At 40.5% G+C, this 11,329-nt stretch overlaps 1 protein-coding gene across 1 annotated transcript; it reads left to right on the top strand.

Annotated features, from left to right (window-relative positions):
• On the top strand, positions 4,548-5,606 carry LOC109841462. The gene is made up of 2 exons (XM_020410430.1): positions 4,548-4,992; positions 5,074-5,606. Exons 1-2 carry the CDS (start codon positions 4,548-4,550, stop codon positions 5,604-5,606), a joined length of 978 nt encoding a protein of 325 aa, XP_020266019.1.

The raw sequence follows: 11,329 nt of genomic DNA, 5'->3' as shown, positions 1-11,329 counted from the left end.
TCATCGTCAGGTTGTGTATGAGGCTGAGAAGTACCGGCTCCATCAGCATGCGAAGTGTCGGCTCCATCGTCATCGTCACGTGGCCTACGTCGTTACGTGTACATTTGCCCAAATGATCGTGACCTATCCTCACGGCCTGCAAACTCGTCGACATGAGTCTTATGAAACACTTATGCTATTATCTGCTTGATCTTGTTGAAGACCCCTAACGCCACTGGATCCTGAATCTCAGGCATGTGCTCATCAATCCCAGCTTCAATGTTATCAAAAGCACGGACCTGTGAGTTAAACAATATATAAACAATTTAGCAAATAACATCTTAATTAAAAATTACATTTTTAATTTAGCTTAGAAACTTACATAATCTCTCTTGATCATCCCACTAGGAATGTAACTATCTGTCAGTGGGCGTGGCAGGTGTCCAGCTGATGGCTGTGGATCACGCATGATCCATCTATATGTGACATCCCAATACCAACGCATATACACGGTATAGTCAGCAGCTATGTCTCTCGTATCTTGTATGCAATCCCACCTATGAATCCACCTGTCTATGTAGGCCGCCCGGAGTACGGACCGGTCCGTATAATGCGATGTAGGTCGTCGCTTACAATCGATCTGCTCCACAGGATCCGACACATGCTGAGAGAGCAAAAATTGCCGTAGCACACGGTCGGGGACATGCATCTCCATAATCTCCCAACAAATCAATGGAACTCTGGCTCTTCACAAGTCGAGACTATCTCAACATATAGGTGCAAGAGTATGCATATCGAGCTCCGATGGTGAATATGGTCTCCACTTGAACTGAAATAAGATAAAACATTTATCAGTATCAACAAAAAAACTATAATATTCATAACGACTTGAGGTTTATATTTACATGTTCGTGTTGGAGGCCATCAAGCTCATTGCGATAAAATTCACAATGTTGCGTCGATGATTTATACTTAGCGTACCGCACGTTATACCTATTTGGCATAAAGAATATATGAGTATAAATTCAATATGAATAAAATTATGTGGATAATTATACATGTATACCAAAGAAAACTGGCCCTCTAGGTCACGGTGCACAAGCAAAGTAGGTCGTCCAATATGAATGCACTTTCATGACCAAATATGTATCAATGTGCAACATCCTTTGAATTCTTTATTTTGCATCAAGGATACCCTATCCAATTCTCTATATAAGTATGCCAACACCGTAGTGACCCATGATAGTGCGCCGCATACATCAAAATTCTCTAGCAGTGGCAGCCATCGTGCATGTACAACGGTCTTGCTCGCATCAAGAAATAGTGTGCACCCTATCATGTGCAATGTGTATGCACGAGCATGATACTGAAGCGACTTGATAGATGTATCTGTCGGTATATCTCCCTGAAATGTCTAACAAAGCCACGATAGCTTCATCGCACCACTTCTCAAGTCAGGTATCTGACCAAGAAGCCTAGCACATACCTTAGCCCAATTATGGTCATCGGTGCATGTTCATCATAATCATGCAAAAGGACCTGATGCTTGAACCGAGCCCTCGCTTCCTCTGAATCCATCATCAAAACCTTGCTCCCCTTCTTCATCATCTTCAACAAATTCCAATCCGAATTCCAAATAAAGGAGGTAAGAGAGAGAAAAAGTCTATAATAATAATAATAAGGTGGAAGGGGGGGAAAGATCCAGAAAGTAATAAAAGATCAAAGATTTGAATTTGGGATGAGGAGGGAAGATATTAAATGAGAAATTTAAACTTGAGAAGCCAAAATGAATGCAAGTCATAGGAAATTGAAGCAGAAGATGGAAGGTTGTTGAAGATACAAAATATTATTATTTTTAAAATAATGAATAATATTGCTAACCGAAATTATGAATTCTTTAGAGATTGACACGTGGCAGAAGAGGCTTTCCATGTGTCTTTTTCAAGAGGAAGAGATGTCATGTGGCGTTTTCAAGGGGAAGAGATTTTAGATATAGAATATAGATTTAAACTTGAGAAGCCAAAATGAATGCATGTCATAGGAAATTGAAGCAGAAGATGGAAGGTTGCTGAAGATACAAAATATTATTATTGTTAAAATAATGAATAATGTTGGGAACCGATCGAAATTATGATATGTTATTTTCAAAATAATGAATAATGTTGGGAACCGAAATTATGAATTCTTTAGAGATTGACACGTGGCGAAAGAGGCTTGCCATGTGACTTTTTCAAGAAGAAGAGATGTCATGTGGTGTTTTCAAGGGGAAGAAATTTTAGATATAGAATATAGATTGGACAAACTTACCAATTAATTGCATATTAAGTTAAAAATGTCTTTATTTATTCATCAGATCATCAGATCAGAATATAATAACGTGCAAGGCCTCCACTATTTAATCAACCCACCCAAAAACTACTGGATATGCACAATTGAACGCACAAAGTTGTAAGTAATTAAATACATCTTTATGCACGAATCATTTCTTCTTAATAATAATAAAAATTAAAAATTGTAAACTATGAGACTTAAGAATTATAAATATTGAGAGGGACAACATGAGAAATCAAAAGATTTGACACCTATTTCCTCTTTTATAAATGCTAGGCTAGGTTTTATGCCGTGATTAAATATCATGGTTACGTTTTTTTGTTTATTTCCTTACTAAAATTTATTCCACGGTTCCACTTACAATGATTTTTGCTCACTTATATCTCTAGATTTTAATATTATGATTATTTTTTCTTTTATGTTCATTTTAATGAGGTACAACCAATTTTAATGAGGTACAACCAATTTAAATTTTCATGTTGATAATTGAATTGACATAAAATAAAGGTAATCCAAAGCCAGTTTGACTTATCATGTCATTTGGATCAACATAAAACCGAGTTTAACTTGGCAAAATATAGTGTTTCAAAAGTAAAAAATATTTAAAAATAGTGTTATAAAAAGAAGATGAATAAATAAAGTTAATAAGATAAAATAATTGGTTAAAAGTGGGGGTAAAACAACGCAAAAGAAAATATAGCGTTTGTTCCTAATGCTTGATAGAATTTTAAAAAAAATTATAAGCTAAAGATTAATTCTGTTGAAATCCAAAAGTCATTTTGTGGAAACCTAAAAGACAAAATGAATGTGGACATTACTTTATTAATGTGGAATATTTATTGGTGACTTTTCATTAGTCCAATGTCTTTTTGTTTTCCACAATGTATCTATAAATTGGTGGATGTATGAAAAAAAGGAGATGGAAATAAAAATTACAATTTATCTTATTCTCTTGTCTCTTGTCCATTTTTCGTTTCATTTCTTTAGTATATTACAACATGTTATCAGCACGAGTGGCTCTAGCTGGTTCGTGATCATCGGTTCGTGGTAATAGATTTTTCAATATATATCTTCTGCAAGGTAATAATACATTTGACCTTTGTCTATTTACAAAGTTTCATGTTTTCGTTATCGATTATGCCTCTATAACAGTATGTTATGCAATTTACTTTGGAACCATGTGATGATGATATATTGACTATATTTATTTGATGTTGAAATCTGTAGTATGATGTATTTTGAAAACTTTAGTATCTTTAATCAATATGATAGTATACCAAATTCACTTAAATTTCATATTACAACAAGGTGAAATGGAAGACTGTTATATGGATAATATACTACAATGATTGTAAAAATGTATGGAACAGAGATACACAATATTAATTTTTTGGTAATTCGGTTATTTAATTGTTTACAAATATAGTATAACTTGAGAGACATGATGTCTAAACCTTCAAGAGTGGAGCAATGATTTCCATTGCTATAAAAGCTCCCAGTGTCATGATCTCCATTTTTTTTAAATTATGCTTTTATGAAATTAATTCATTTTGGCCTTTTATTCTTGTTTTCCTGGACAGTGCAGTACATGATACTTATATTCTGAATCACATTCCACACTTGATGGTCATGATATTGCATATTAATCACTGGAGATTGGTTGGTTTACTTGATATACATTCTTAAATTAATTTTTTTCTTTTCACTTCAACAAAAATTTCTATTTTATATTATTGCTTTTCACTTATATGACATAAGTAGATTCAAGAAGGAACCTTAAGCTGAACGTTCATCAGCAATCATTTTTGTGGGTAGAAGTGTAAGCATTTCATCTTTATCATTTAATATCCAATGTCTTACCGAATAAAATGGTATAGCATGTTGATTATGTTTATTTTACTAAGAAAAATCATGTCTTGAGGAACCTTAGACTTAAAATATGACATTGTACCTTGTCTTAAATCTGTTATTGTTTACTTCTTTCTTAGTATGATGTAGCTTTATTTAAACGAGTACGTTACACAATCTTATGCACAATCACAGCAAGCTTTTTGAACTCTATAGTAAATTCTGTAAAGTGAATGAATATTCGGCTTTAGCAAAAATGAAGCGGCATGCATTGTAACTAATGATTTGTTTATTCACTTATGTTTGTATGCACACTTTGTATAGTGCAATATTTTATAAATTTGGTGGATTGATATATCTTCTTTTGATAATTATAGCATTTTTGAACAATGTCTGACATCATCAAAAGGGAATTTGCTGAGCTTGCCGTTGATGGCAGCAATTACTTGACTTGGGCTTTAGATGTTGAAATCTACCTGAATTCTTGTGATTTAAGCAACACTATTGCTCCAGCTTCTCAGAGCACCTCTGCCCAGAAGGCAAAGGCATTGATTTTTCTTCGTCATCATCTCAACAAAGACCTGAAAAATGAGTACCTTACTGAAAAAGATCCTGCTGTTCTATGGCAATCCCTGAAGGATCGCTTTGACCAACAGACGGCTATTATGCTTCCGCAAGCACAGTATGATTGGTTAAACTTGCGATTTCAGGATTTTAAATCCGTAACTGAATACAATTCAACCCTCCACCGCATTGTCTCACAGCTGAAGCTCTGTAAGCAGAACATTACAGAGGCTGAATTGATTGAAAAGACCCTCTCTACATTCCATGCAAGTAATCTTGTACTCCAATAGCAGTACAGGACCAAAAACTATTCAAAACACTCTGAATTGATCTCTGCGTTACTAGTTGCAGAGAAACACAACCAACTTCTGATGCGCAACCATAATGCTAGACCAGTTGGTTCGCTAGCTGTGCCTGAAGCACATGCCACAAATCAGAGTAATACTCATAGGCGTGGATGTGGTAGAGGTCGTGGACATGGTCGCGGGTCTTATCGTGGTGGTAGGGGTCGTGGTCATCGCAATGCTAATAGTCTTCAAGACTGTAACAAGGGTCAGAATAAGGATAAACCTCATTCACACAAGCCTAGCTCTCATCAACAGGTTACAAATAACAAACAAGCTTGTTATCGGTGTGGATGTGAGGACCACTGGTCTCGCACATGTCGTACACCGAAACATTTGGTTGAGGCATATCAGAGAATGCTGAAGGACTCAAAGGGGAAGTCAAAACATGGTGAAACACATCATGCCAGTTTGCCTGAAGCAAACATGACCCTGAAAGATGACAATTATGATGATAATCTGTTGAAGATGGGAGATATGAATATGGACGATGATGACTTATTGAAGATGGAGCTTGATGATTTTGGTGACCAGGAGTGATCATGTTATGCATGTTTTATTAGTCTATTTTAGTTTTTCAAGACTTGTTCTAGTTGTTTGTATTCTCACTAGGCTTATTTTACATGTTTTTCGTAAGAAAATTTTAATTTTGAATGGGTTTATTTAAATTATTATGTCTTTACCTTGTTTTTGTGCTTATATGAATTTTTCAATTTTTAGAATAGTGCACAACTTTCATCGCGTACAACCCATGGAGAAGGAGATAGTTTTGTGCTTGGTAGATAGTGCTACCACACATACTATCCTAAAAGATAGAAAATTCTTCCAAACTTTGACTGAAAAACAAGGAAGTGTAACCACCATTGCTAACGACAATGTGTTGATAGTAGGCTCCGGCAGAGCTTCACTAATACTTCCTATGGGTACGAAATTAATCATCAATGATGCATTATTATATCCAGAATCCAAACGTACCCTTCTTAGTTTTAAAGATATTCGGTCTAATGGTTTTCATATTGAAACCGAAAATGAGAATATCCAGAATCCAAATGTACCCTTCTTAGTTTTAAAGATATTCGGTCTAATGGTTTTCATATTGAAACCGAAAATGAGAATGGTGCTGAACATCTTCTCATGACTCAGTCAATTGGATGTCGGAAGCAAGTTGTAGAGAAGCTTCCATCTTTCTCCTCAGGATTGTACTACACATATATCCGACCTAATACTAACCATGTTGCGATGAGTTTAAAATTTAAAGACCCAAATTCATTTAAATTATGGCATGAGCGATTGGGTCATCCTGGGCAAAATATGATGCGTCAGATAATCTTAAATTCAATTAGGCATAATATGCCAAGCAGCAATGTCCCCTCTTCTTTAGACTATATTTGTGAGTCTTGTGCTAAAGGGAAACTTATAGTACGCCCTTCTCGTACTAAAGTAAATGTTGAATCTCCCATTTTCCTTCAAAGGATTCAAGGAGATATCTGTGGACCTATTCATCCTGCATCAGGACCATTTAGATACTTTATGGTCTTGATCGATGCCTCTACTCGATGGACTCATGTCAGCTTGTTATCCACCCGTAATAATGCTTTTGCTAAATTAATAGCAAAAATCATTGAATTACGAGCTCAATTTCCTGATTTTCCAATTAAATCTATTCGTATGGATAATGCTGCCGAGTTCACATCCAAATCATTTGATGATTTTTGTATGGCATTGGGCATTAAAGTAGAGCATCCGGTTCCTTATGTCCACACTCAAAATGGTTTAGCAGAATCGTTAATTAAGAGGATCAAATTAATTGCTAGGCCATTATTACAAAATTCAAAACTACCTATTTCTTGTTGGGGACATGCCGTTTTACATGCTGCTGCGTTAATCCAAATCCGACCCACATTCAAAAATCCTATCTTCAAGGATTTCGCTGCTGCCAAATCTCCAAACCCGAGTGGCTTTTATCTTCTGTTTTCAAAGAGCCAGCCGCCAGCCTCTGATCTGAGCCCAGAAAAAATCGAACCCACCCCTAACTCAGTTGAGTTCGTTGAGTTTTTATAGGGGGGTAAGAGGTTGTAACTGACCCCTATATCCGCTCCTACGTGGGCGAAAATCCCTCAGGACGTGGGATAAACAGTTTTGGAACCGTTCGATTCATGTTTGAGCGAGTCAAATGCCCAATCTGGCGTTCAGAACCCAACTTCGCTTCTTAGGATTGAGACGCGAGGTTGGGTGTTAGCTGAACACCATTGAACGCGAGGGTCGCTCGCGTTTTGGCTTGTTGCCTGCTTGGAAACGCGGGGGTCAATGTTGGTTGGACCCCTACGAATGCGAGAGTTGCTCACGTTTGGCTTGGGCCTTGGAGACGCGGGGGTCAATGTTGGAACGCGAGGGTCGCTCACGTTTGGCTTGTGCATTGACGACGTGAGGGTCGCCTTCATTTCCAAATTGGTGATGCGGGGATGACATCCGCGTTTCAGAGGGAGCCATTTGACTTGTAACTTCTTCTGTAGAGCGTTGCAAGGACCGTTGTTCAGTAATCCTGGCTTTTAGCTGTTGTGGAGTGTGAAAGTCGTCAGATTGTAACTTTCACTGTAGATTGTGAAGACTGCTGCATAGAGTTTTCGTCAATCATCAGGAGTGTCGTTGAATTGTAACTCTTCTCGATCTATGTGAAAATCCCTCCATTCGCAACTTTCGTTCACCGACCCGAAAGCTATTTGATTGTAGCTTTCGTTGTAGGAGCTAGACGGGAATCAACATCCATAGTGTCTTAAAGATGAATATTTACCCACAGCTCTCTACCAAGCAACCCACCAACTAAGTCCAACCTTTTATTTCTAAAATCATCCCACTGCTCATTAGCATCTCCAATAGTTGCTAATAATACTATTCATGCTATTGTCGCAGCCATCAAGATCAATCATCTCAGAAGTGAGATCGTGTTTGTGGCGATTATGGAGTTGCGGATGCAGTGATTGGGAAGTCGTCTGATTGTGACCTCCATTGTCAGAGCTTATTTGGATCAGCTATCTATTGTGATTTTTAGACAGCCTACAGAACCCCCTCCAAAGTTTTTGAAAGTTCGCGGTTGACTGGGACGAATTTTCGGAATACTTTGGATCCAAAATTTGGTGGATTGATTGCTCATCCCGTTTGATCGGGCCAGATGATTTCGCCGTTGTTGATTGTGATCTATCTGTACTCCTCCAATAGACTCCCCAGTGGAGTCGTTTGTTTCTTCCCGGCTTTATTCGCCTTGATGATTGCTGTTAGCTCTTCTGTTAGTTATCAGGGGCCGTGTCGTAGCCTTGGTAATCAAGAAGTTGCTAACATAGCGGTCCAAACACAGAGGTAATTTCTGCCTTTGGGGATTGGAACGCGTGGGTGAGCCCAGCATTGAGAATTTTGAACGCGAACGTGAGCCATCGCGTTTGGAAGTTCAACCAACTCGAACGCGAGGGTCGAGTTTGGGCGGGCTGATGGCCTCGAATCCCGTCCGTTACGATTTGACAGCTCATAGCTGTCTATAAATAGACCGCTAGGGGTCAAATCAAGAGTCATTCGACTCTTCTTGAAACTTTAACGAAAAAATTTCGTTCTCATCTCCGGCGAACACTGCTCATCTCCTCCGACGAGATTCAATGGCACCCAAGAAACCAGTCGCTTCCAAGTCCGATGCCCTTGCTACTAGCGAGCCTCTTCTTTTTCGCCACCATTTTGGACATGAAGGTGGTGCGGACATGAACATGGCCTTCAGCTCACGCCAAGAACTCCCAGTTTTCTGAGTTAGGGAGAAGAGTCGCGTAGAATTAATTACCCAAGCTTCTTCCGACACTCTTAGGACATTGGTTACGGACGCCCGACTTGAAAGCCCCAGCCGTAAGTCAATAATCAAACCTGGATATCTCTTCGGGGACTTTGTCGAGTTCGACGCGAGCACTGCTTATGATGGGGACTATAAGTGGTTGCGGAAAGTTGGGGACCACAACCTTTTCTTACCCAATATGGAGAGGATGTTCCCCATATCTTATTTCCAGTGTGCTTCTGTCCCAAGGCATATGGATTGGCCCCTTGTTAAGGAACAAGATGGGGTTGCTCTTGGGACTTTGACTTTTCACGGGGTCCGCACAGTTGGTTACAACCGGCAGGTGACAGCTTTGCGGCCGAGTTTATTTGCTAAGGAGTATCCCCTCGGCTAAGTGCCCAGCCCGGCGAAGACCTTTGTTAAGAGGTTTTTGGAAAAGAAAGGAGAATTTCCCGCACAAGGATTTAGAGCTCCTGGTTGGGTTCATTCTTCAGTGACAGGATGGTGGGCCCAGATAACCAAGTTTGTTCTGAAAGAGTTGGAAGCCCCTCTTGCCCAAGCCGGATTGCTGGTTCCTGTGCGGGCTACTGAGTTCGGGATTATCCAGAGCCACTTTCACTTCTTCTCCATACTGGAGAAGTATAATCCTGATAGTTGCACTTTCTTCACCCCTGTGGGGGAGCTAGGCTTCGCTCTTCACGAGATGCACGAAGTCTCAGGTCTTATTCTCGGGGATTTACCATATGAAGAATTCGTTCCGGGATCTGCGGAACTAAAACTTTTGAAGAAGACCAGCCCAGAAATTTATGCCACTCTTTGGGAAGTCATGTGTCACTTCCACATTTGCATGCAGCTGACGGGGGCCCGTGGAGGTGGCATTAAGCAAGTGTCTTGGGCGGAATATTTATTCCGGAACTTGACCATAAAAGGAGGCTCTGTGACCCGATTGACTGTCAGTACTTTGGAAGAGGTTCAGGCTAGTATTGATGACGCTACCTCCCATTACACTAACGAGACCAAGGAAGATGTTTTCCCGGCTCACACAGAGTTTGAGAGCTTTCATTATCAAGCTCTGATTCTAATTTCCGACACAGCGCTGCTAGCCGGGTTCTTAATGTTGTGGCTCAAACGCTGTGTCGTCCCTACTAGGCCGGTTGATGCCCTTGCCATTGAGGTGGTCTACCCAGCTGTCCTCTTGGCGCATGGGAGACCTGTGAGCCTCCTCAGTGCTATGGTGGGTTGTCTGCAGCATGGATTATGGGAGTTGGCCTCTGACTTTGTTGATGTGACAGAGGTGGAGTCCGAGGGCCACAAGACCTTCAAAACTCCCAATCCCCGGGTGCCGATACCATATACATATTTGATGGCTTGGTACATGCTCCACTGTCCTCCTATAATGAGTGCAGCTTCTCCCCCAGGAGACTCATTCATCCCATTTGTGCAGCGACTAGAGTCTGCGAAATGGGAAGGGGGGGTACATGGTTAGAATCCGCCAAATCTTAGCGCGGGACACTAATTTCCATATCTACCGCTGTTTCCCTGATTTTGAGGGCGGCGTCTATGGCGCAGAGTATCAGGACGTAGCGGGTTCTAATGGATTCACTCATCTGAACGGGGGTGTTTTCCATTGGCTTCTATCCATCAGGCCAGGCTACCTGATCTTTCGGCAAGGCGTCAACTGTTTCATTGAACCTTACCAACCCTATAGGTTCGCTCGCCAATTTGGGTATGATCAGTTGTACGTCGGGAACCCTCGTCCTCAACTCTCAGTCATAGGCAATTTATATGAAGGAGCCAGGGCTTGGTATTATTATGTAGCAGGTTGTACCAAAGCCATCTTCAAGCTTCCCCAGAAAACTGCCAACTCCTATACCTCTATGAGCTTCTGCAATTGGTATCACACCGCTTCTCAGACTCCCAACTTCAACTTGAATACCTCTTGCCTGAAGGACATTAGGCATATGTATAATTTAAGGAAGGGGTCCAAGACGTCTCGCTTGAGGGGGATCGATGAGTTTCTATCCATCGAGAGTCAGCCTGCCGAACAGGAAGAGGAACAAGGAGCTGAGCCCGTTCCGGTGGAAGAACAACGAGCGGTTGATCCTCCCACGACAAGAGCAGCTGGGAAAAGAAAACTTTCTGCTGATGAAGCCGACCAGCAGATCCGTCGAAAGTTGCTGGTGGATTCTCCCCCCAGAGGCCAACAAAAATCCAAGTTGATGGCTGAGGCCATTAAAGCTGCTAAAGATGACGAACCACAGGAATCATCTGTGGCTGGCCTGCCACATAGAGCGGGACTTCGTTCTCACGGCCCAGCTCTGTCGGGCGAAGTTTCTTCTTATCATCCTCCTGAGGACGAAGAAGATGAATTAATGGCTGCAGATGCAGAGTCTGTTCCGGTGATGGATCTTCCTAGGTCTCCTGCATTGGAACCAGGGGGTCTTGAAGATAATTC

The sequence above is a fragment of the Asparagus officinalis genome, chromosome 5, assembly GCF_001876935.1.
Source record: "Asparagus officinalis chromosome 5, Aspof.V1, whole genome shotgun sequence".
NCBI lineage: Eukaryota > Viridiplantae > Streptophyta > Magnoliopsida > Asparagales > Asparagaceae > Asparagus > Asparagus officinalis.
The sequence above is the reverse complement of the archived record's forward strand: the minus strand, read 5'-3'. Positions and strand labels throughout refer to the sequence as shown.